General features: G+C 36.4%; 1 protein-coding gene across 2 annotated transcripts; it reads right to left on the reverse strand.

The window, feature by feature from the left end:
• Positions 1 to 1,059: 1,059 nt before the first annotated feature.
• On the reverse strand, positions 1,060 to 27,450 carry LOC109085355 (endoribonuclease Dicer-like). 2 transcript variants are annotated; one of them, XM_042773827.1, is made up of 29 exons: positions 27,289 to 27,450; positions 23,848 to 23,898; positions 22,784 to 22,887; positions 22,458 to 22,646; positions 21,995 to 22,148; positions 21,756 to 21,883; positions 21,474 to 21,608; positions 20,411 to 20,571; positions 20,090 to 20,258; positions 19,536 to 20,008; positions 18,513 to 18,645; positions 17,279 to 17,521; positions 17,053 to 17,207; positions 16,840 to 16,972; positions 16,167 to 16,242; positions 15,953 to 16,092; positions 15,486 to 15,665; positions 15,083 to 15,296; positions 12,664 to 12,817; positions 12,344 to 12,526; positions 12,152 to 12,257; positions 11,886 to 12,061; positions 9,758 to 10,577; positions 8,549 to 8,701; positions 6,420 to 7,188; positions 5,088 to 5,356; positions 4,328 to 4,490; positions 4,074 to 4,149; positions 1,060 to 2,633 (listed from the first exon to the last, which is right to left on the reverse strand). In XM_042773827.1, the coding sequence occupies exons 4-29, from the start codon at positions 22,569 to 22,571 to the stop codon at positions 2,468 to 2,470; spliced, it is 5,643 nt and encodes a 1,880-aa protein (XP_042629761.1). In that variant the 5' UTR covers positions 22,572 to 22,646; positions 22,784 to 22,887; positions 23,848 to 23,898; positions 27,289 to 27,450; the 3' UTR covers positions 1,060 to 2,467. The 2 variants fall into 2 exon arrangements, with proteins under 2 accessions (XP_042629761.1, XP_042629762.1); XM_042773828.1 differs by lacking the exon at positions 27,289 to 27,450 and adding an exon at positions 27,057 to 27,253.
• Between the last annotated feature and the right edge of the window lie 448 nt (positions 27,451 to 27,898).

Raw genomic sequence — 27,898 nt, forward strand, 5'->3', positions numbered from 1 at the left:
GGGTCACTCAACTCTTGCTAAAATGGAACCAGATTGCACTCACTCTCAAGACCAGGTGTACATCAGTTGGAGCCCCATTTGTTCATGAAATATTGGCTATATCAGGCTAGAACTAAGTTTTAATAGCCTAGGAGATACAGAACCCGAAAAAAGCTAAACTTTCATGCCACAACAAACTAAAATTGGAAGGCAATATCCAGTATGAAGCATGGCACCAAAAGTCCTTAACCATATACAAACCATAATGCAAAGAACTGCTACAGTAGCAAAGGATGAGCGTTTAGATGTTTCATCATTGTTACAGGGTTGAAAGGCACCACTTTAGAGCAAACTCCATTAAAAGAAAATGCAAATTTAATGTCAGTGGGAATGTTTTCTAGTGCAAATAGTTGTGAGAATATATATTTATCCCCCTGTAAGGTGCTGATGAGCATATACAATACTGTGCCTCAATGCCATTCAGATTTGTAAAAAGGCATATCCACAAATATATTAATTAATGTTTTATGATAAGGCCAAACTATTCACAAGGGTATTCTGAGGTAGAAATGCCTGGGATAATGTAACTTCAGGAATAGTTTGTCCGTAACATAACTGAAGTATAGACAGAACGAGGAGGGGGAAAGTTAGGTAGCCTTCAAGATGTCAAAATTTACATCATAAAATTTGCACCCTTATTTCTGGGGTAACAATGATAGATAAGGGTTATTAAATTAATTACTGACTGAAAAAAAATGGTAATTAGAGTTGGTAAGACTGCAAGAGAGGCAAGTGACAAAGGGGAGATGCATGGCTTATAAGAATGCATCAGAGTGCAATCTATCGATTTTCTCAAGTGTTAAGTAACCCTTCTGATGGGATGCACAATTGTTTTCATGTGAAGCAAAATCCAAGCTCATCAGAGAGGCATCAAGGTTATGTGCGGAGAACGTTTTTTTTTTTTATGGGTTATGTGCGGAGAACGTTTTTTTTTTTTCTCAGCATTTCCCCTTCAAGCATAAAAACCAAAAGAATAACAAATGGGGAAACAATTTCTAGAGCTTGACAAGCTGACAATAGATTTAAAAAAGGTAAAATTAAGAGGTAATACAGTTACAGTGCAAAAAGATGAGAAATTCAAGCTTAAACATAGCACCAAAAAAAAAAAAAATGCATGCAATTAACTGAGGTATTCAAGTGAAGAATGCCTATTAAAATGAAAACATTTAGGCTAGACAAGAGGCTACAACACATTTATACTAAAATAAAGGCTGGTTACCACATCTCCAAACGTGTGAATGTTGAGGGATTGATTTAACAGGTGCAACCTCACAACTCTGCATCAGTATCAACTTTGGTAAGCGATGCATGTGAAGTCATCTAGCGAAATATCGGTTTGTCCTAAAGACGGTACGTAAAGGTGCTTTGTGTCTTACAGAATTATCCGATCCTATTTTTCTCTTTCTGTTTTTTTAATATAAAATCTGCAGCATATTTTCCCAGGTGATATGTCCTCCTGTTTATCGTTCGTGTCATTATATCAAAACTAAGTCAGTCAAGTCAGTCTATGGAGATATCTAATATTCATAAAGACAACTAAATATCATCAATATCAGTATCAAAAGACATTACTAAAACCCAAGTATCAACGAATATGTCATAATAAACATTTAATCTCATTTTTTTTTTTTATATATATAACGTAGCTCTATGACGTCTATGCAACCCATCCGGTTGGCTACACGAACATACATCCTCAAGTGCCGTTTACAAGCATGTTGATTACAGTAATCGGGAATGTCAAATTCCTATCCGCCTTAAGGATGCGAGGGCATTTCTCTCTCAATTCAATACAGATCTAGACGATTTATTCTCGTCAAAATAAAGCGGACCCTAGAGAAGTGCAATTTTGATTGAGAATATATCATCTTAAGATAGAGAAAAACACTTCACACCAACAGCATCTTTCTTTCCATGTGCCCTTCCTGCCAAACGGCAGCAAAACTGGCACTAGTGCACAGACTGAGGAATTTTGTGTTTTGATGTCACTGTTTTTTTTTTTCTCTTATTTAGTTGATGCCTTGGAGTTTAAACTATGTACACTGAAATACTACCTATAAGCTTTAGCTTTTTTGTTTAATCACTACCACAAAGCAGAGCATATAACTTTTTTAATATTAATAAAAATAGGGAAGGGAGGGGGGGAAAAGAAGACCTGACCTTTTTCTTAACACTTGCAATACATAAAAAAGCACTCGTGATCAAACAAAGCTGGGGAGAAAAAAAGATTGTGTTTGCGCACGTAAAGAATAAAATGAAATATGAACCCTACGTGAATTATGCTGAAATCTTTTGACTCGATTCATTTGAGTTTGACAACCCCGGTGAGAACACAGTCAGCCACGATTCTTCACTCGGTCATAAACTGGTGCCGAGAGGGTTCTGCTGTGTTTTTGACTGGTGCGTTGGGGTGTCTGCTGTCTGAAGCTCAGTTATTTTGGACCTGAGGTTGATTGGCTTTGAGACTGCGCAGGGCTCGGCGGGCGGCCGCTGACTTGGCTATCCGGTAGCTGCGTCCCACGCCTTTGAACTTGCCTTTGCCCACCACTTCCACCGTCACCCGTACTTTTCCATCGTAGGTTCTCTCCGCAGGGCTGTCGGAGTCAGAAAAAAAAACAAAAACAACCGAGATATGACTATGACTATCAACAAATGACAAACAATGACACAAAAACAACAACTATTCATGCAAAACATGTTAATAAATATATAGGTTTAAATTAAATATAAATATATAGGTTTAAATTAAGTTTAAAGGTGCTGTATGTAGGATTGACACCGAGTGGTTGAACTAGGTATTGCAGTCCAAATTCAAAATATTGGAGAGGGTTTTTTCACCAGGCCCCTCCTCCTCAGACTTGATGCACACTTAGGTTGCCAGATTGACAACGCCAACAGGAAGGAGCTCACTTGACAATGACTGAAATTAAATACGCTGTGTTTTCCACCAACTGGCAACCGGGGATGCCGAAATACAATTTGGCAAACTGGCAGTGGGCGGGTTTCACAAACCAAAACAAACACGGACATTCCGGCCGGAACGCACATTTTCAAAGGAGAATAATTGACTGTTGCATAGTTTTTCAGATAAACAAGTATGTTAACTTAACATGTTTCTTAAATATCTGCAAACATATTATGGTATTTTTATGCTTTAGTAGAGTCAAAATCTTACACACAGCACCTTTAATTAAATTATAACAACCATCAAGAACACCATATAGCAGGTTTACTGGCAGCAATTTTTTTTTTTTTTTTAATAATAATACATTTTTAAATGAAACATTTAAAAATAATAAATGTAAAAATAATATTAATAACAATGATAATAATTTAATAATATTAATAATTTTAATACACAGACACTAATTTTAAATTTAGTTATAGCAACCATCAAGCAAACTGTATACTCTGTGATATACTGGTATTACGAGTATAGTAATACAAAAAAGACGTTTACTATTCACAACATAATTTTTCAGATTTTGGTTTATTACCTGGGCTGCAAAACAAATTACTTTTATTTGTTGAATTGTTTAAAAAAGCAATAATAATAATAATTATTATTATTATTATAACTATTATTGTTATTATCATTAACTATATTATGCATAATTTCATATACAATTTATAATAACTTCATTTTTTAAAAAAAATATATAGATATTATAAATTATGAGATTAACCCCACATTTTTGATACATAGACTCAACCATAATATTAATTACCAATATTAATAATAATAATTCCACCAAGGCTAACATGTTCATTTAGTTTTGATACTGATACACCAAAGCTAAAATTTTGGCATCAAACCAGCCATATTCACATTACAGCTTCAAATCTCTAATATAAGAAGGTTGTAGGAACTTGGAAACATCAAGATTCAGATTTTTTCAAATGACCTCATATTTGCTCTGAACCACACACTGATACAGTAACTTTTACAGTGTATTCAAATTATAGCTAATGTGTGTATTTTGCGGGTGATTATGTTAAAAGTTTGCTTGCGTATAAAGAAAAGACATTCCCACCTGAACTTAGCTGTCTCTGGTTCCATCTCCAAGAGTTCTCGCACTGGGGATCGAGGGACATTAGCAGAGAATTTTTCTAGAAAACGAGGCAAAAACAAAAGCAGCGCATTTCAATCTGGCATTTCATCATGCATAAAAATTACACTATGTTTGAAAATGACTGAACTTATGGTCTTCGCCACATGAGCCGGCAGACAATCAGACGGAATAGAAATGCAGAACTGATTTTTCGTCTGTGCATCTTTGGCCCTTACCTATGAGTGGCCTCATCATTGGATAATACACTTGCCAAACTGTCTCAAGTGACATCCTGCTATCCATGTAAATTGCACCAGCTAGTGATTCAAAGATGTCTCCCATTGCTTTGGGGACCTCAATGTCTTCCTCCTTCTCCTCATCTTCCTCTGATCGGCGAAGCTAAGAGACATACACAGGAAATAAGAGTTTCCTCTCAGGACAGAAAACTATGCTTATCCATGTCAAATTCACGTCCCCAAATAATCACACACAACAAACAGCAGAAAAAAATAACTTTGGTCGTAACTTAAAATGTGAACTGACAGCTATACTGGTACTGTAATGGTATTTCCTCTCAAAATGAACTGCGATCAATTACTTTTAGTATTATGTTTAAAAGATCTAAATGTCCAATATTGGGGACAACATTACCCAGCTATGTAATTAAGGGGAACATTGCTTATTTTATTCAATTTGTCTTTCCTCTTTCAGTATCCAGTGTTGTCCCTTAGGCATAAAATGCTTTCCCGTCAAACAAGACCCGATTCAGTGCCAAGATAACCATTTCAAAATAAATTAAATCCAACTGCATTTTTGCAATCCAAAAACAAAAACAAATACAAACACAGACCAGATTCAAGATGACCGCCAATGATAGCATGTCACGGTACTAAATCTTTAGGAAATATTATACATATATGTTGACAATGCTATAAATTAAATTATCATTTCCAAGGCCTAATATCTTTAACAGATAATGGTGAGATGATAGCTCACCTCCGAATCCATTCCTTGCATTTCATTCTTCTCTAGCTGAAATTGCACAAAATCATCGATCACGTGGAACAGTTCGGGCGAGACAGCTTTGAAGTACTTGTGGTAATCGTACTTGACAGCCAGGGAAGCAAATATGGTGTTGTTGACAAGTGCAGAGCGCAGGTCAGTCAGCACGCCTGGGGAGTGCTGCCGGGGATCTTCATAAAGGTGCTTTGTTATGAGGTAGTCTAAAATTGCATCACCAAGGAACTCCAACCGCTGATAACAATCTGTTCAAAGTTCAGAGTGGTACAAGGAAGGTTAAAAAGAGACCATTAATATCACAGAACATTAATATAACACAGTCACAGCACAAGAAATATGAAGTGATTGTGAAAAACACTACTGGAAATACAGTATTTTTTTCTGTAGAGTTGTTTTTTCCAGGTGCATGCAACAAAAATACAGTGCGATGAGTGTATGCGGATTCTTTTGAGCCAGATCTCCATAATAAATAATAATTGAGATGAATAATTAGTTATTGGTTATAATGAGTTATTGTTTACCCAACTGCATCAGATTTTTAGCTGTAATAAGTATTACTTTGAACAATAAAAATTAAGACAAATTGAAAAAGACAGTTATACAATTCATCAGTACTTCATCTCACACTTGGAGTTGCGTGGCATACCAGTACTACATATTTTTTGTAAATTATATGCAACATTTTATGTGAGTGACTCAAATCAAATATTTTTTGTAAATTATATGCAACATATTTTATGTGAGTGACTCAAATCAACGTGTTAAATTTATGAGTTTATGAGTTATATTTTTTTATTTTGATGTAATATAACAATCATTATTATACTGAATATTTTAATTAGATATGCTTTGTAATATTTGTTTTAATTATAACTTATTAAATTATTGTTCATTCTAAATAGCTTATTTTATGAAAATAAAAGAATTATCATGACCATTTATTATTATCATCATCAAATTATATATTTTATTTTATATTATATACATTATATTAAATAGTTTTAATGAATTTATTATTATTATAACAATTGACAATATATTATTATTATATTAAAGTATACATTTAATTTATTATTATGATTATTATTATTAGAAATTATATCATATAAAATATAATAATAATACTTGTATTTGTTGTAATGAGTGGTAATTTAAATAAAGTAGTATGCACAAATTCCAAAAGCAGTACTGTTTTTGTTCAGTAAGGATTGGGAAGAGGGTGTCTCCTAAAAATGACTAAAGGAAATACTGATGGAATCAGACCACAATCCTAAAAGAAAGTGTGCTGTGTAAATAACGTCCACGGACCTGTGATGGTGTTGTAATGATACGAGGCGTGAGTGAAAGCCTGCAGAAGATATGCCTTGTTTTGAAACGTGTAGTTTATCTTCTTCTCGAAGTTCTCGAAGCCAGAGATGAGGTGGTTGAGGGTCCGCTCAGCATCCGGGTGGTCAAACATGCAGCGTGGAGGGATCTTCAGGCAGCCGTACTGCAGCTCGGCAGACCCCCCTGAACTCTGCTTCTCCGCTGGCAGCACCTTCAGGCCGAGGGAGCACAGGAACAACTGGGCCGCCCTCTCCCCACAGCTGGTGAGGTAGCACCCCAGCAGCGCCTCCACACAGTCGGCTATGCTCTTATCGGCGATGCACTGCTCGGTGTGAAGATCGTAGGAGATGGACTGTTTCCCAATATCCGTGCCACAGTTTTCCTCTGACGGGTTCCAGAAGCCCACCACAAAGTCATCCTCCTCGCCAGCTTTGCTGGGGTCCAGGTAGCACATGGCGTCCCAGGAACTGTAATCAAACTCGTCAGCGCCACCGTCTGGGGAAAAGTGGGAGTTGTGGGCTTTTTTGGGGGCTTTCCATTCGTAGCCGGGCTCAGCCGGCTGGAGGGAGATCTTCTTCCCAAAGGCGCCGGAGCCAATCAGCATGTTATCAATGAATTTGATGTGCTCATAGTAGTACTCCAGCTCATCTTCCACACTGACCTCTTCTTTAGACGGCTCGACCTCTACATCCTCTGCCTCATCGTCGTCATCCTCATTATCACTTGCTTTTCCGTTGGCCAAATCTTTATTCTGAGAAACAAAAACAGATTTCCCAATGTCTTACATCTCAAACAAAACAAAACCAAACAACATCATGAAAGGAACGTCGAGTCCAAGAGCCCTGTAAAGCCAAGGCTCAGTCTCTACAACAGATTTGTAAAGATTACAATTTAAAAGTCTTTTAGTTCAACCACAGTATTATGTTTGCTCAGGAGAGCTCAACAGAGTCCAAGTCAATGACTCATCCAATCTAATGAGATTCAAAAGCTGAAATGTATCCTAAAAATCTTTTTTTTTTTAATCATTAATATGCCATAACACTGACCATATGAGAAAACGTCTACTGCATATGCATTAAAATGTTAAAACACTTGACACCTTATACTGTAATAATACATGGAAGTGACACTTAAAATTACAGTACCCAAGGCAAATTTAGTACATTTCATATCATACATATACACCCCGGCCCGAACCACACAGAGCGACCCAAAACATACAGCCAGTCTCCGTTGAAACCATGGAGAGGTCTGGTAGAAACCAGAAGCAGAGTTCTTTCCATTTTTCTTACTTGGTTCTGTGCACATGTCCTAATACATTACATATGCTTAAAAACAGATGGAAAATTGTGGCTTCTACTTAATATTTCATACATTTCATTTTAAGTAATTGTGGCACCTCTTCCTGACCTGACATGTTTCTTTCAATTGTGCCTTGGGTTAAGGTCTGCAGATAACTTGAATTTCAAGATATATTTATGCATTGTGATAAGATTTTAACAATCTATAATATTGAATTTCCCGAATCACAGAATAAAAGTTGCCTTTGTTTTGATAAAGTGAAAAACATTAGGGGGCTGGAAAGATTTTGTAATGTTTTTAAAAGAAGTCACCAAAATGGCAATTATTTGATCTAAAATACACTAAAAACTGTAACAGGAATTTCAGTGGGTTGGCATTATTATATTTAATGTAAATTTATTAAGTTGCTTTTTACTTTTTCATCCATTTCTTGTATTCAGAGCCCTGGAGACAACAAGTGACATAAACTGTGGAAGATTTGCTGGCATTAGCTTAAAACCAAAGGTGCAATCAAACCAAAGGTGTTCCATGCTGAACTGACTATTTCTAGTCTTTTCCATATAAAATAAACAACTGCATAAATTCTGTCCTCCATTCTGAAACCCAGTTTCAACCACAAAGGATGAACCTGCCCCCTAGTGGCAATAACAGGAAACAGCTGCAGCACAACTCTGCCAAGATGTTTCTCAGCTCAAGGCACAGAGCCATGTAAACAGACTTGTAATTGTGCATGAAGATGCATGTTGATATTGGGTTAAGCTTGACTTGAGCTATCTGGTAAACAAACAGAGACGGTCTCTGACTCATACCTCATCCGAGTCCCACTTGTCTGTGCTGCTTTTGTCCTGATTCACAACGTAGCCCGGGGGAAGCCAGTTTACCGGGGGATCAAATATGGATACCACCATTCGACTGGGAAGGCCCTTTTTCTTTCCCAGGCGATAAAGGTTACAGTTGCTGACCTGGAGATATCGGAGCAAAATAAGTTTTTTTTCATATAACACATGAAGTATAAATTAATTAAGCAGTATTCAAATAAATATGAGGCATATCAGCTGCCAAAACCTTTATAAATTGGTAACAGCAATTTGAATAAAATTATAATTTCCTCAATAAAACACAAGTAACTGCAAAGCGATGTGTGACGAAAACTGAAAACAGTTCAATATGCAAGTCTCACAAATTCATCAGTTAGACTTTAAATGGTGAATATTCTATTAGTAAAAAGCAAAGGGAAATTATTTTACAAGAATGAACTTAAATGTATTTATCAAGTTTAAAAATAGTACAACTAAGGCTGACAATATCTACAAAAAACAATTCAGCTCCTGGTGCTAAATTTATTTCGTAAAATAAAAATAATAATAACATTGCGTTTAATAGCATTACATACATTAATATTTAATAATACATAAGAATACGGTTTAGTATTACTCATATTTAAATAAGTATATTAAAGTTAATACTTTTTAAAAATGAAAAATAAATGATTTAAATATATATTATTTAAATTTAACTGAACACACTGAAAAAAAATATGAATGGAAACAATTTTCACTCAGAAAATGAACAATTACAAAGAAACAGCAAGAAACACACTGAGTTAATCATGAAATTTTGAAACAGAAAAACTGAAATTGTACTTTCTTGTAAAACACACTTCAGCAATCTGTTTTAATCTTTAGCTTTGTCTTTTTTTACAGTGTATTTAATATTCATTAATAAATATTTAAGAATAGTGTGTACTACTAAGAATAACATTTAAGCATATTTAAACTATGTAAAATCAAGAAACTATTAAAATAGTGAACATTTTTTTAAAATTAAGGAAAAATATAACTTAATTTGCAAATATATAAAATTATTAAAAAAAAAAAAAAAAAATCCCATGTAAGACTTGTTGCCACAATACAAAAATACTACCTGTGGCTCACAATGCAATATTATTTGGTAACTAAGGTGTTTTTTGCTTTGCAGTTACTCTAATAATCTTAGTCTTCACTGTGGCTGAATCATACCTTCTTGCTTCTCATGTATGACAGTCTGCCCTCGTGGGCGTCAGGGTAAGTGCAGAACAGGTAGGTGGTGATGCCGTGTTTCAGGAAAGAGTCACCCAACATCTCCAGTCTCTCCAGATTGAAGCCATCACTGGCGTTGGAGAGGGTCAGGGCCTGCAAGATGAGGCCGGGGTTGGGGCCCAAGGTTTTCGGAGAATCCCAGGCTGGACCTGTGCAGGTTGATGTAGATGTCACGTCAGAGACTTCTGATGACACTTCTGAAGGTGCTGTGGTGCTAGTTGCCATCTCTGGTTTGGGGAAACAGTTTGAGGTAGGTTTTTTCACATGTCTGTCACAGAGATTTGAGTTTCTGCCTGGGGTACATTCATCGCTGGGCTGGGGCTGTGGCTCGCCGGCTGGAGAGGGCCTCACAGGAACTGAGGTAGTGGTTTGTGTTGATAGGTCACTCTCCAGAGGGCCCAGCTGAGAGCATTGGCAAATGTCAGGTCTATGTGGAAGGTTGTCGCTATTGCTCCGAGTGCCGTTAAGGAGGTTACAGGAAAAGACGCAGTCACTCTTGTCTTTGTTCGGCGTCTGGAGATCAGTCACAGGGAGCATGTGAGTTTCTAGCATTTTATCTGGTGTGTCGCAGTTCTCACAGGGGAGCGCGCCCTCTGGAGGCTGGGAGGCCTCCGTACTGCAGCCCTCCTGGGCAGTGTGGTCTGAATCTGAGCTTGTGCCGTGTTTACAGTGATCGTCGTCTTCCATACACGCACTGGGGCAGGAAATGAAAGACTTGCTGTCGATGGATTTCTTCCATCCGAAATCCAAATTTGGATACCTGGGGTTAATATTCAATAAGATTAGAACTTAAATGGGAGCACTTCCTAAAATGCTGTCACTGCTGAAGCCAGCTGCTTTCTAAGGTAGCACTCTAACTGAGATGTTACCCCACAAATTAATTGGAACACTTTATAAAGGCAGTAACTCTCTGTGCCACACATATGACTTGAGTTACAAATGAATCCAATAGAGTTTGGTATTAGCATGTTGCTAAGCCAACTATACAACACTTTAATAAAAATAAAGTACACTGCACATGACAATGTTATCATATTGAAATTAGAATTAGTGGTTGATCAGATTTTTTGATGGCCACTGACAATGCTGGTACCATGGTGGGGGGGGGGGTATATATGGCACTAAATTATAAATTAATAATTAGAAAATGAACCAATGTGGAAAAAAATGATATTAAAAAAATATACCTGTTAAATATATATATATGTATTTTTTGTATTTATTTATATATTTATATTTATATATTTATATATATATATACACAAATAAATAAAAAATTATACTGCACTCATGCACTGGAATTCTCAACGCTGTCAAAATAAAAGTCCTCCATTGTAAACGGTGCCCAAAAAAAGGTCCACTTTATTGGCCAAGCAGAAACAATTTATCAGCCAATAATTAAAATTTGCTGGCCAATATATCGTCCATGGCAATAAATTGTTCAACCACTAATTAGAATCAACCATTTATAACAATGCTTTATAATACCGAATGAAACTTTTCTGCCACTTTGTTCACCATTTGTTTAAAATGAGCTTGATGCAGTGCATTATTGAGAAGCATATTTTCTTATGAGGATTAATTTTGTCAAAAAAATTTATAATACGTTTTTAGAGTAGGCATTCTCTTGCATTACAATACTGTCTATGGAGAGAGCTCACTCGAGTTTGGAAAAGAGTGAATGAGTGTTATGCATAGGGCTGGGCAATATATCGCATGCGGTTGTCACACGCATTTTGCCAGTAAAGCCGGTTCCCTGATTACCGCTAAATCACCATCACCTGCTTTCAGATGGAGCGGCATTTAATAGACAGAGCCATAGATCACTGACAAGCTACACAATATTGTGTTCATTATCAAAGGCGATTCATCTGCGATAATGAACGCAATATTGCGTAGCTTGTCAGTGATCTTTGGCTCTGTCTATTAAATGCCACTCCATTTGAAAGCAGGTGATGCCGATTTAGTGGTAACCGGCTTTACTGACTAGATGCGCATAATCATATCGTTCGATATATTGCCCAGCCCTAGTTATGCATATGGTTTGTGGATTTTTTTTTTAACTGACCTGAAATCAGGAGGCAGGGTCTGAGCGCCTACACCAGCGTCAATGGCTGTCTGAGACCGCAGCTCTTCGGCCGTCAGAAGGCAGTGAAGTCTGTAGAGAATGCTGGGAAGGCAGACGGCTTTCCTCCATAAAGAGGCTGGGATGGGGTGAATGGCACAGAGCTCCGGAACTAAAATCTAAGCAGAAGGAACAGTAGATGTGATTTGATTTAATTCAGGTATGATGACTTATAATTATCACTGCAAATTCTTTCCATCAGTTAATACCTGTTTGTTTTGTAGGCTTTCCCACTTGGCCTTTCTCTTCTCCGCACTACTGAGAGGAAGGGCTTTCCCCTTTTGATTAAGATGCCGGGGAGTTAAAAGATTCAATCTACAGGAAAAGACCACCATGGACATATAACGAATTTCTCAGGAAGAAAAAAAAGAGCACATACCAGAATGTCTTTTTTTCCCTACCTTGAAGATGTGTGGTCCACATCCAGTAGAGGCTGGTTAACATTAGACAGGTCCAGGTTGTACTTGGTTTTGTAGTACTCAGCGAAAGTCTCGTACTCTGGAGAGGGGAATTTACTGAGTGGGGTGAGGTCTGTGTAAACGTCAGCCACATAGAACCGATGTGGCTGGTCAAAATTACGATACCTGAGAGGAAGGAACGAGACGGAGGAGTAGAGTTCAACTTCAATGAAAACAAAAGCCCAGTATACAGTAAGTCATCAATGAAAGCTTAATTGCAAGTACAATAATAAAATAGTACAATAATAATACTTTTTTTTTACCTCGGAATGATGACAGCATCCTGGTAGTCCTCCAATTTGAAAATGAATGGGTTTTGCTTGGTGTACTGAGTATTTGGAATGCCAATGCGTGCTTCAGACTTCTCAATATCCTCCATGAACTTGAAATCCAGGTCCAACGTATTGGAATCCTCAACTAAACAGAACAGAAGTTACAGGACTAGAGTTGCAACAAGTGGTCAACTAATAAAGATTTTATAGCCAATATCTTAGAGAGCAGTGTGGCCGATGACAGATATAAAGTGGACATGTGTGTTAATGGATATATATGTTATATATTTAATTAATACATATATTAAATATTAAACAACACAAGATGCAATGAAATATGTGTTTACTTAAAATAATATTTATTAAATTAGAAACAGGTTTGAAAATTTGAAATTATAATTTTGAACTTGATAAAAATAAACCTGATTAGATTATACTAGATTATACTTTTAGATTTTAAAATCTATTTATATTGTCGATATAATCTTCCTATTATTGTACTTCTGTATGGTATATTTTCACAAATAAAGAATATATATATATTGGGGTGGAACGGTTCAACTTTTTCATGGTTCGGTTTGTATCACGGTTTTAGGGTCACGGTTTCGGTACGTTCCGTTTGTGCTGTTTATAGAAAAATTATACTTTCAAATAAAAATAAAGAAAATAAGAATATTCTAACTACAAGCAACAGCAAAAATAAATACGATAAAGTAAAGATACAAATAAAATAAACAGTGACTACCATTAGTTTTAAGGTACAGAAATTTAATAAAGAAATCAAATGTAAAACAGCATTGCATATTTGACTGTATAACTTAAAGATGAATCTTTATTAAAGTTACAAAAGCTATTCAATCAAGAGCAGTGAGTGATTTCTTTGTTGTTGCTGTTCGATTAATATTAAGACCGTCACTTTAAGAGAATGCACTGATCCAGTACGTTCAGCCGGCTATGTCTGCTGTAGGATACTTACCAAGATGGGCATTTTGACATAATTTTTGTGTGAATTTGTCCATTCAAACACAATACTTCAGATAGAGCTTAATATTTGCGCGTTCTGAGATGCGGGTTTGCATGCTTCGGCTGAGCGCATGCACAAATCTTCTCACTGCTCATGTGAACTTGCGTCCTCTGGCTCTTAAATGTTTAAACTGGCAAAGCTTAATAGAGTTTAGTTTAGACACAGATATCAATGTGTGCTGTTCATGTCTCATCTGTGTGCGCGCTATCAGCACCCGGTGATGAATGACTGCTCAGTGTTCATATTCCAGCATACGGCATTCGCATTGAACAAGAGTGAATGGTTTGTCCAAGTTTTGTTTTGTTTTTTTCAGCACTGTTATTGTAATGTACTGGGAAGCCAGAATGTGCTATCCATCAACAGAAACATACATTAGCCGAACCCTGTTTTTTTTATGTGTCATTTATAAGAAACCATATTACAGATGCGTTGTCAGATTTAAGTTGAATCGTGATCCTAGTGCATGCCGAACCGTGTGTGGAGTACCGTACAGTTCGATTTTTTTCCACAAACCGTCCCACCCCTAATAAATATTAATATATATATATATATATATATATATATATATATATATATATATATATATATATATATATATAAATTGAAGTGGACACTGTAACCAACAGTGCACTCAGCAATCTGGTAAGTCTGCACCAGAAATCTTATTTTCTCAAAAAACTATGTAATGCTAATTTCAACGAACATAAGAATATAAAAATATTACACCAACCACATTCAGCACAGAATAGTAAGAAATCAAGGATATCAAGTTTGTTCGCTCATTTTTGTAAAAAAATGGACTCTTCATATGATTTAACAGCTGTATTCGCTACTGTTTGTGAGATTATTTTAATTAAATATTTATTAGATACTTAAAGACTTGTTTAAATGACAAATGCATATTTTCAGAATCCAGACTGCATATGAGAAAGTTAGTGTTTGCATCTCTGTTACTAATAAAATTTAAAAAAAAAGAATATAACAAATCTATATTTTTTAAAATATCATTTAACTTCTTTGTTAGACAATTTTCTCTGTAATAATTTTAGACAGAACTGTTGACTAATGAAGATGAAGAATGCAAGGTCCTGTGCATGTGCTGTTAAAATAAAAGTCCCGGTGCTGTCAAAAAAAAGTCCTGTTTTTCATCATAAATTGGGTCTGTGTGCTGTGAAATGGATTACCTCGGAAGATGTTTTAAAGGAAAAAATGGATCAGTGAAATGCCCATGTCTGCTCAATAAAATACAGGTCATAAAATTTGGCATTTTGTCCAAATAATGAAAGAAATATTTGACAGATTCATTGCAGATCTAGATATGACAATATCCTAAAATGTCTCATTTACACAAGACAACATCTCGGTCTGACTGACTGCAGCACTCACCAATGTTGAGAGGTAGAATGCAGTAGGCAGAATCTGCCTCTATGGGCTTAAACTCTAGTGCTGGCTTTTCAAGACGGAGGATGTGGGAGAAGATGTACTGGTGCAAACGCGTGATCAGCTCCAGCTGCTCCGCGCTCAGAGTGAAACCCGACTTCTGCAGCTCAATCGAAATGGTCACCTCACCAGAACGTGTATACACAGGGAAGTGAGGGATCTGGTGACATAGAACCGAAAAAAAAGCCTGTTGTTTACTTAAAGTTCAAGGCAAGTTAAATGAATTTCAGATACAATCAAATATCAAATGAAGGATAAATGCAACTGTATTCAAATTAATTATCCAAGCATTTCACAATGAATAAAGACTGACAAGTTCAGAAAGAGAAGTTAAATGAAAGGTGATTACCCGAGGTATTGGTTTAGCTGTCAGAATGCCAAAACATCGGGTAGTGTCCTCTGGTGGGTACAGCTTCCTCCGCCGGAAGTTGAGCTCATCAGGAAGAGGTGTGGTAAGGACCATCCCTATGACGTAAAGGTAGCAAGGCTGTTCTGGCACAGGGTAACAACCCCGCAGACACTCTGGTATCTACAAGACAGCATATCCAACATGACTGTATACCTTCTACACATTGTACTTTAAAAAAAAAAAAAAAAAAGAAAAAAAAAAAGAAAATAATATTTTATTCAGCAAGGATGAATTCAATTGATCAAACAATGACCATAAAGATGTTAAAATTATCTGCTATAATACTATTTCACAATATGCGTTTCACTGTATTTCTGGTCAAATACATGCAATAAGTGCGTAAAGACACTTATCAACCCCAAACTATGGTGATACCAAAAACAACATTTCAGGTTCATGACACTTACGGCTTTTGGGTAACACTGTCTCCGTTTGGTGGAGCCTGGTCTTCCTGGCACGTTCGTCTCCTCCTCATCATGCAGGTCCAGCTCCTCCTCATACTTCACAGTTTCCTTTCCCACTGGCATCAAATGATCATCCAGTTCACCTAGAAACAAATATCTCACATCAGTCAGTGCATCTCAGTCCCACAATGCATCAGAAAGACTTTTTCATGCTCACCAATTTTGTGCAGCTTTTCACAACAGAGAAGAGCAACAGCTTTCTCAGCAAGTCTTGCACAGTTCATTGTTGGCCCCTAAAGGGTTGAAGAAACATTTAGAAGACTTTTTACTCTCAATCAGGGATTTTTAGAAAAACTGCATGCATTTTTGTATTAAAAAAAATTTCATTTGTCATCATATACTCATCCTCATGTCCTTCAAAAACTGTATGACTTTCTTCCATGGAACACAAAAGAACATTCAAACTATTCTGTTTCATACAATGAAGGTGAATGGTGACCATTGCTGCCATGGATTTTCAAGGAAAGATTGTCATTGAAAACCTTAAATTTCAGTCTGTGTCTAAGACAAATAATCATATGGCCATAAATAACTTGGATTAAAGCACTCAAATCATATAAACAACTTTTCTGGTGCTTTTTATAATTTTTTGGAGTTTGACAACTCATGGTTTCCATCCACTTTCGTTGCATGGGAAAAAGCAGCGTGAACATTCTTCAAAACATCTCCTTTTGTGTTCCATGGAAGAAAGTCAGTCAATCAGGTTTGGAATAACACAAGGGTGAGGAAACTATGACAGTCTGGCTAAACTCTCCCTTTAACTCCTAGTAAATAAGAGTACATGCCAGAATATTTAGAAAAATGTCAAATATATTTGGGCAAGAACTCACGGTGACAGGAACTCTGAGTGGTGAGTTAATGGGTAGGAAGAGTGTGGACTGATAACCTCCAGTCTTAAGCTCCACAGTTTTACACTTTGGAGCAAGATGAGTGAACGGATCACTGGGCAAGCGAGCACAATATCTGTACAACACACATTTAAGAAAGACATTAATATAATAATATAAAATATAGCAATCTTTGATTTAGAAAAAGAAACTGACCTGTTGATGTGTCCGATGGCTGTGTTAATCGTGACACGGGGGCCGCCGTCCTCTGAGCGCAGGACGTAAGGTGGTAAAACATTGTCATCATCGGTCACTGGCTCCAGTTCAAAATCACTGCATTCTGTTGACTTCGAGCACTTATTTCGGAGGATCTAAAAGACGTACAAGTATTAGAATGACACATTTTAATGTACACACAGGAAATCTCATTAAACCTGCTGACCTTCTCTATGGCCTTGTAGGTCTTGAGGTCTTCCTCAAATGGTTTTGTCCGTTCGCTGTCAGCTAGCATGATGTAATTGGAGACTGGAGCCCGGGCGCGACCTTTGGATTGCACGTACGACCGGTACTCTGTCGGCAGGTCAAACCGAACGACCAAATTGCACTTTGGAATATCAACGCCTTCTTCCACAATGCTGGTTGCAATGAGCAAGTTGGTTTCATGGGCTCTGAACTTCCTCAGGACCTGGACAGCAATGTGAATTAGCAAAAACCATTATGATCACCACAAGCTAAGGAAGTTGCACAAGAGCACGGTTCCAAACTGCGACTAAAAAAATTTTATTGCGAGTGAAGTTTTTGCTGAGGTCGCCACTGGCGACTAGGCCTATGAATTTACATGTTATAACTTTCTTATAATTTGCTTCACCTTTTGTGAAACGTAAAGGTTCTTCAGATGTAAAAGGTTCTTTATGAAACTATTTAGACTAAAAATGTTTGTCTATGATATCATGAAGCACCTTTAATTTTTAAGAGCGTATGACAACGTTTACAGGAAGCATTGAGGAGGAGCCCAAACTACACTCAGTGGCCAGGTGATGTTTATGGAAATAAACCAATATCCCGAGTTATTTAGTTACTCTTAACAGTACTTTGAATGAATTGATTGAATGGAATGGTTGATGGGATGTTGATGGGATGTGCAGGTGGATTGTTTGTAATGCTGCTGAGTCTCGGAGTGGCATTTCCGTCACACGCTGAAGGCATTAGGCCAATCACAACGCACTGGATAGCTGGCCAATCAGAGCACACCTCACTTTTTCAGAAAGATGAGCTTTGTAAAAATTGATGGAATAAAAATATGGAAAATAATGTGTTTTTTGAACCTTAAACCGCATAAACACATTGCATTACACCACATACACAAAATAATGTTATTTTTAGCAACATCATATGATCCCTTTATAAGTGAACCTTAGTTTTCAGGTCATCTTAAAGAAGAATTAAAATGCTGATAAAGTTAAGAAAAGATGAGACATAAACACATGACAGTATGATTGATGAAAAAAAAAAACAATAATAATAATAAGAAAATAAATAAAAACATGTTTATTCTGTGGCACCTAAAAAAATAATTTGCCACCCAAGTTTTTTTCTTATAGGAGCCAATGGCTCCTTACTCGATTTTTTTGTTTGGAGCCCTGAAGATACTTTCTAGGACTGCTGAACTCACTCACCTCCTCTTGTTTTCTGAACTCCACCTCCATTTGTTTGTTGCGAGGCTGGTTCTTGCCAATGCTGTGACCTGTGATGAAGTTACTACTGATGTAGGCCAGCTCTGGGTCCTGCTTCCCTGCCTCCTTGATAAGTCTGATACACACAAATAATACAAGGTGCATTCAAGTACCTTTGGATAATTTAAAGGGATATTTCACATCAAAAATATCTTAATTTGTGTTCCGAAGATGAATCAAAGGTCTTACGAGTTTGGAACAACATGAGGGTGAGCAATTAATGACAGAATTTTCATTTTTGGGTAACCTATCCCTTTAAATAAGCAATCTTTCAAAGCAATTAAAGATTCGGGTGATCAAGTATTATTTTTTTTTTTTTTAAAGAAATCAATACTGCTATTCAACAAGGACACATTCAATTTAGCAAAAGTGACAATAAAGACATTTAAAATATTACAAAAGATTTCTATTTCATATAAATGTGGTTCTTTTGAACTTTCTGATCAAAGAATCTTGAAAAAATGTATCATGGTTTCCACAAAAATATTACACAGCACAACTGTTTCAATACTGATAACAACAAATGTTTCTTGAGCTCCAAATCAGCATATTAGAATGATTTCTGAAGGGTCATGTGACACTGTCATGGCTCATGGCTGCTGAAAATTCAGCTTGGCTGGCACAGGAATAAATTACATTTTAAAAATATATTAAAATAGAAAGCAGCTATTTTAAATGATTATAATATTTCACAATATTACAGTTTTTATTTTGCTCAAATTATAGTTTCATAGCAATCAAATCCTTTTTATACATTTAGATTACCTTTGCTTTAAATTAATATTCAGTTACTATATAAAAACATTAATCATTTAAAAAAATACTGTTAATTGTTATCTATAGAGAATCAAAAAATAAATATAAATTTTTCACACTGTACATAATAATAATGTGATTCCTAAATTATTTTTTTTGCATGGTAAATGAATGATTTCCAAGAAAGAGAGTGAAGCACTGCAAACAAACCTGTTTAAAACAACTGCCGTATATCGTCTTTCCACAAAGACGATACCACAGAGGATGTTGGTAAAAGGCGACGGAAAATTAGCTTCGGGCTTTTCCTTTGCCTCTGCCTCTTCATCCTCATCTTCGTCCTCGGAATCGCTCCAAGAAACATAATTGTCCTGATTGCGATTATTGTACCACTCCACACTCTCAAACTGCTGCCGTTCGAAAGGCTTGTACTCGTGGAGAATCTCCAGAAGTTTGATGACCTTGGGAGTGACAAACTTCAGGTCTAGGGAAGCTGGGGAGAAATGCTCCTCACATAAGGCGTGGATTTTTCTCAGAATGGTGTCTGTGAACAACAGGAACTTGCAGTTCAGCTCTTCCTGTTCATGTTTGATATATTTCTGCAGCTCCCGGACCATGATTCCCGCAGCTTTATCGGCGCACCAAGGGCCCAGCACAGTCAACACGGCGCGGCAGTCATTCAGCACCTTGGGATAAACAATCACACAATCAACATGAAGCTCCTGTCAAGAGTATTGTTGCTGTAAAATAAGACCCTAAAGAAGAACCTGTTTGGAGATGAATGTGGGATCTCTGTCTTCTCTATGAGCAGATAAGTTGCAGTCATTAAGAAAATTAAGGGCTTCATCGAGCTCATTTAAAAGCCTCTCAGAGAGCCCACTCTGATCCTGGTACAGTCCACAGTCAAGCACTACCTCACGAGGCTGGGACGCATACCTGGACATAAACACACATGCAAGAAACATCTATATTTATTCATTTTTTTCTCAATCCTATTGTGTAAGTTAGAGAGTTTTACAAAGAAAAACATCTGTTCTATAAGCTGTAAAAAAAGCAAAAATACATCATAGTGGAAATCCTAAACATACCTATCCAGCACCACAAGATCAGTGGCAGTTTCTGCATTGCTCTGCAAAATCTTCTCCAGGTTCTGAATCTTCTCCTCCAGATCACAAGGGTCACATTTGCCATTTAAAATGGAAGCAGTCAGACCAAAAATGCGAGGACAGCCTGGACAACCCTCACAAATCTGCAAAGAAGACTGGCACTGTTTAATAAAACATTATATGTAGAAATTGTTATCACCAACTACCTTACAATATGATCTATCTATCTTGAACTAAAGTCGGACAATTCAAAAACTACTTTTGTAGATTATTTAATCATCATGTACCAAAATTGGTCAATTATGTAAATATTGTTGTGTAATCCAATTTCCAGCATACGTGCTTTAATATCATGAGGGAAAAAATGTATTCTACTGAAATGCTAAAATGTTTAGTGAGAATGCAACTTCCACAGCGATGGCCTGCATTTGTAACTTAGTGAGTGTTATAACTAAAATATGACTCTTCTCAGAAAAGATCACATATTCAGAGAAGTCAAAATATCTGCATTCAGCCAATCTTTAAATTTAAAGAGATTATTCACCCAAAGATTCAAACTCTGTCATTGTTTACGCACCTGCATGTCATTCCAAACTTGTATAACATTCTTTCTTCCGCACTAAAGAAGATATTTTGGAGAACGTTGGGAACCAAACAACACTGAAGCCTGTTGACTTCCACTATATGCACACATTTCTCAAAAACATCCTCTTTTATGTTCCACAGACATTCAGCTTTGAAACGAGGGTGAGTAAATAATGACAGAATTTTTACTCTGAACTTAGAATGTGCCAGAAATTTATTAGACTTAAAAATTAAAACGTTCAGTATGAACGCGTTTGAGATGAGCAACAATATCTTATCAGTGCCTGCGTTCAATCTCCAGGACAAAATACATGCCCATTAATACTATAATAATGGATCGACAGCTTTTTAGCATCTCTTTGGAGTGACACTTAGATGAGACCTTTATCATCCATCTCTTTACACTGACAGATGTGATTTCACAGCACCTGTTCAATGCTGTAACAGACTGCAATTTCACCTTCATTATTTCCTGATAAGGATGGTCTGTGATTGCAAGGTGGCATTCGTCAAAAACCAGCAGGTTGATTTTTGATAGTGGCAAGACTCCATTTTTTAACACATGGAGGAAGATGTGGCACGTCATGACCAGCACCTGAAAGAACAGACATTATGGAAAAGACAGGGATGAGGACGGAAGAATATAACAGAATAGAGACTGCACGATGACACCTCATCAAACCGTTCAACAATTATATGAATAAATTGATAGGCACGTTAAATAGAAAATGTATAATCACACCTGATTCTCCATCATCTCTCTGCTCCACATCTCCTCGGGCCATGATGTCATGTCCTCTGACATGTAGTCGCCCACCTGGAGCTCAGAGTGGGTTCTTACAGTAGATGCTTGCTGAACCACAGATGATGCTTCAATCGGGAAAAACGAACAAATCAGAATAAAGATTAATAAACATACAGAAAGAGTTTGATCATGTTTTAATGTGTTTACGTCATATGGCTGACTAGACAATTCCTCACCTGCATTCACCAGGAAAACTGTTCTCTTCCCATCCTCTCCACGGATTTGGTGGGAGAGTTCTTTGATTAGGAGTACTGCGATAAAGGTCTTCCCTGAGCCAGTATTTAAGCAGACAATAGTATTGTGTTCAAGAGCTGCTTCAAGAAGTTCAACCTGGTGGGAAAATGCAATTAGGTGAAACTATTCAGCTATATGTTGTCATTTGTTTTTTATTATTCAGTAAAGGTGCATTAATTTGATCAAGAGTGACAGTAAAGACATTTATAATGTTATTTTTCAAATAAATGCTGTTCTTTGGAACTTTCTATTCATCAAAGACTCTGGAAATAAAAAAAAACTGCTTTCAACATTGGTAATAAAAAGAAATATGGAACTTTCTATTCATCAAAGACCAGAATAAAAAGAAATATTGCCAAGACAGGAACAAATAACATTTTGAAATATATTAACAAATAAACTTGCCTGATATTTCCTTGGTGTGTATATGTTGTCATGGATAGCTTCCTGTTGCCACGGGAGACCGAAGAAGGGCCCCATGGGTGAGGAGGCAGGGGTCACCAGCTGTAGGCCAGCCATGCTTAGAGACTGTTAAGCAGGGGACCTCCAGTCATCCAGTGTTTATCTCATTGCATCGTGGCCTTCTTATGTTCACTGCAAGAGACAGACCACGTAACACCAGATCAGTAGGATGTCACAAACAACGGCGCTAAAATCAACTATGTCATGTTGCCGTTAGAGGCCGTGTGAATCAGGAGGGCTACTGATTATAGATGAGAGTGTTTACTTACAGCTTGTATGTTTCCCACTCTGCTGTGTGACCAGGCTGTACTTATTCTGGGCGTCATTATCAGAGCTCTTAAAATCAGCTCATTCTTTTCCCTCTCGAGTTATTCTGCTCGGAAAAACAGACATTCACTTAGAATCTACATAATTGTAAAGCAAACAGGTCTGAGACTATATTTTATTTCTTCATTTATCAATTTATGGAATCAAGCAAGCACCTAACTACAACAATAAAACAAAAATTCAAGGCTGTTGGTAAATTTTACTTTTGGCTATCAGAATAAGGTTGGGTCAGCATTATATCTTATTCTGGTCAAAAACCATTCACTTAGTTAGGAAAAACCTGTCTGTTTGACATGTAAAGGAACCAACAGTGTTGGTCATTTAAAGCTAATCTGACATTCAGAGCTTGATTAAACAAATTTGGCCATATCTTACATCACAAGCACTCATTGATTAATTACCTATTCGACTGCAGTAATCATAATTTATAAATGTTGAAGCAAATACACACTACTAATACACACTACTGTTCAAGTTTTGGGTAATTTAGTATTGTGACATATTATTAGATTCTATATTATTTTATTTTAAAGTTTATAAAATAAATGTATAAACAATATTCAGCAAAACTGAAGCTTTAGCAGCCATTACTCTAGTTTTCAGTGTCACGTGATCTTTCACAAATCTGATTTGGTGCTCTGCTCAAGAAATATTTTTCAATGATGAAAACAGTTCTGCTTAATATTTTTGTGGAAACCATGACACATTAGTTTTGATAGTTCTTTAATGAGCAGAAAGTACAAAAGAGCAGCATTTATTTTAAATCAAAATCTTTGTAACAAAATACATGTCTTAAGACTAAATAAAACTATTAATTTCTTAAACAGTAGTGTGTCTTCTAATAAACAAAGTTGCAACTAAACAATAAATGAAATACTTCAGTGACATCAAATGTTTTTTTTCCTAAAACATACATACATACATACATGTATGCTCTGAATTTAAACATATTGATATGAAACTATTTGTATTTTATTATTTCTGCAGAGAGAAATGATCACAGTACCTTAATGCTGCAGATGGGGGAGGGGGCCTGAGACAATATTCTTTCAATACTCTGAAAACGAAGAGAGAAGAAACACAGCTTGTGATAATGGACGGTTCTCTGGCAAGGAGAGGACAGCTGAATTTGGATGACAACTGGCTTGTCAACACATTTTTGCCACTCAGGATCGAGCCCACACTCTCCTCCTGACCACCGCTGTTCGACACAGCTGCAACAAATCACCACAAGTCATTTCAGCTCAAGTAACACAAGGCTTCATTTTCAGTGAGCGAACACATTTGCTCTTGGTTAAAAATCTCCTCTCAGACTCCATGTTCAGGTTCATGAATCTCTAATGCAACCACATAGGTTATTTACTTTCAGATTTTGAAAACGCTGACACACATCTGTTTCGGTGAACGAAACATTCGATGTTAAATGCTTGACTGCAAAACAGCTGGCCAGGTCACGGCTGCCCGATTTGAGTATGCGCAAGTAGCTTACCAGTGTTGAAAATCTAGGCTCAAATCAAGACAACTTGTTACTGGTACTTTGTCTTAATTAGTCAGATCAATACCATCACAAAAACAGTTACTACAGTAATTATATCATCATAGAGCCATACAAAATAAAATCAACAGAATCTCTGACATTTTAAGCAACAACAACTAACTGATCAATTAGATTAAAATCAACAATAAAAAAATGGTTCACACAAATGTCAATAATGCTAGTTGGGTTTTTTCCCTGTCCATTTACATGCTACAAAGTAGGTTGCAGGAGGAAAAAAACAGTACACAAGAAAGTGCACAATATATTAAAGTATTAATATTCTAAAGATTTATAATATTTACATCTTTGCTCACAACAAAATCAATTCATGGCAAAGACCAGGAGTCTTAAACTCTTTTCAGACCAGGGAACCCATGGCAGACAAAGAGACTGAGAAGGGAATCCATTACTGTATAAAACTGCATATATTAATGATGGAAATAATCATCAGAATAATCTATTATTAAAATACTTGGTAGTTGCAGGCCTAATGTAATTTCTTTCTTTTTTTGATATCAGTGTGGTCAATAACAAGTTAGCGCAGTTTTATGTATTTTTATTTATATATATAGCATAATATCCTTAAGTGACAAAAAATATGATCATAGTCAATGGTAATTTTTTTGTAAAACAAAAAAAGCAATTCTAAAGTCAACTTAGGATCAATGACTATTTTCAATGTTGATTTACTGCAAAAGAGAGACTTCCTGTTAACCACTAGCCATACTGTAGGCAAAACGGCAGGCCAGACTGGCTGCATAGTCCCAGTCGAGTCTCAGAACAAAGCGCTCAGCGTGACCTACATTACCATGTGAATGAGTCTGAAGAGCGGCTGCTATGATTCTGTGAGAACCGACTGTTTACTAGAAACATTCAGTCCAAGATAAAACGGCTAAAATCTCTTGAAAAAGTGATTACTACAACAGAAACATTTACACAAGAAAAGGAGAAAGTATGCTATGGAACAAAAACAGAAGAAAAAACAGCTGGTCATAAATATGTTCAATCAGAGACTGCAGAAAAAACTAAACCAATACACTGAACTATTAATTTAGGAGAATTATGAGCTTCATTATAACGCCAATCGATTACATTACCAATTAGAATATACTGATAGACAAACATGACAAAAACTGACTTCAAAGTAATTCCACATGCAGGAGTACCAACATAAAGGTGCCCAACACCTGATTTCCAACACCGGCTCCAAACTCACGCTTGTCACATGAAAGGGCCCCTCAGGCTACTCTATCCAGCGGGTCACCTGATTTGACCCTTGACATAAAGGGCAGGTCTATGTAACCCCCGCCTCATAAATTCTCATCAATACTTCATTCTGCTTACATTACTGTCACTTTATTTTGAAGAATACAACTAGTTGAATCAGCGGGATATGCATTTCCAGCGCGTGTGTTTACAAAAGTGAAATATTCTAATGAAATGCTGCAGCAAGACATTTATGAACTTGGGTATGCAACTTTTAAATGTGTTATTCTTATGTCTGCATATCTAGAGCTGATGGTAAGACTCAACATCAGATTAAACCTTTACCAGTTAAGTAATAAATAAGCACATATCAAATAGCATCAGACTTTATTAAGAGTTTGAATCCTTTGACATAACACAGTACAGCCTATTCTAATGGCGCTATCCACATTTATATATATATAAAAAAAAATACAATAATATTAATAATAATACATCATTCTGTTGTGTAATACAATTTCTGACTCCATTTTTATATTTAAATTTTCCTATTGAAAAATTGATTGCAGCTTTTAATGACAAAGCATTTTTAAATCAATATTAATAACTGACTTACAATGCATGTATGTGTGTGGATACATGTTAAAACATTATGAAGGTTGAACCCACAGATTATATTAATATTCTATTTCAGGATCATGGTTTGTATCAAAGCACAATAGCACCATCTGATACTGAACCATGGTACCGCTACTTTTCTGGGACATACCACTTATTTAAAAAATAAATCATTAATACCAATAATTTCAAACATAATCTGGAGTACCATGTACAATTTTAGTTCTATTATATTTTTAAGTATGATGGTAATAATACAACTATATTATAACCATATTCATTCTTCATGGTATTTACAAGATACTTGTGGTTTTACTAAATATCCAAATAGCATAGTATTACCATAATAAGACAAAAAATATAAATACAACCAAGATACAATTAAAAAGATCATAAATAAATAAATAAATAAAATCAATAATCCTTGGTGGCACACAAGGAAAAATCACGTTTCTTACACAAACAGATGCCAGGCAGATTAAAACCAATGTTCTCCAGCAACATACTTACTTCACTACACATGCCATAACAATCACAAATGCATCTAAACACTATTAATCATATGCTAAAAATTATTATTCATGCATATGAGTTAGGCCTCATTGCGACCTTGGCCTTGAAGCCAGCAACACACCCGAGGCCCCCAAAATCATGCATCTGTCACTTTGCCAATCACAAACGTGACCCCTGCACTATGCTCATATTTGAGCACATATGAAATACATCACCGGATCTGAAACTGCCCTAATAATCGATACGTCTGCCATGTGAATCAGTCTTGCAGGGGCTAACAGGCGCGTGTAGCTAAAAAGGCACCGTCATGCAAGAAGAAAACACATTACGCATGGATTTACCTCACGTAAAACAGCTTACAACAAATCCCCGATTGCATGTACACTGCCAGGGATTGAATGCACGAACAGTTTTCAACATATGTACGCCAGACAGTCCGGTTTTTAGGGTGGTAGTGGTTAGCACGCGAGCTCGTGTTAGCCTCGGTGATTTTAATGATTATTTCAGGATCACGAGAGGAAAAACAAAAGCGATCGTCGCGCGAGGTGTTTGTAGATCGACGCGCGTGCTCACCGGTGGTGAAGGGTTTTATTGGTCGTGTTGTGTTGAAGAGTGTCTTGTTAAACGGTGCGGTGCCCCTCTCTCCCCATTCCCTCCTGCTGCTGCCGCCGCTGCTGCTGTTGTCAGGCTACTGCGCGCGTGTGAAGCCTGCGACTACGAGGAACGTGCAAACGTGAGCACAGCTACTATAACAACACAACAAGTCCATAGCGACGATCTTTCTTTAAAATAAAAGTCTCCGTTCTTTGACTGAAAGGGCACTTTTGGCCTTGTAAACCTTTTTGAATAATAATAATAATAATAATAATAATAATAATAATAATAATAATAATAAGCTCATTTCCCACACTTACACTGTTATATTCGTCTACTGACAATCGTAGGAAAAAATCTTTACTTGGTGTCATTTTCGTTGAAGTCAGAAAATTCCACCACAGCGTCATTTGTAGCAAATCTCTCTCTTTTTTAAAATAAAATAAATAATAATTTAAACAAATTTAAATAATAATTTTAATTAGTAAACTAATCAAATAATATTTTCAGTTTTTTTCTTTGTTTTCTTACACATCACATCACACCCCAGGAATGTTCTTCAATGTCTTTACTTAAACAAGTACACTAA

The sequence above is a fragment of the Cyprinus carpio genome, chromosome A17 (assembly GCF_018340385.1).
Source record: "Cyprinus carpio isolate SPL01 chromosome A17, ASM1834038v1, whole genome shotgun sequence".
In the NCBI taxonomy this organism is placed as follows: Eukaryota; Metazoa; Chordata; class Actinopteri; order Cypriniformes; family Cyprinidae; genus Cyprinus; species Cyprinus carpio.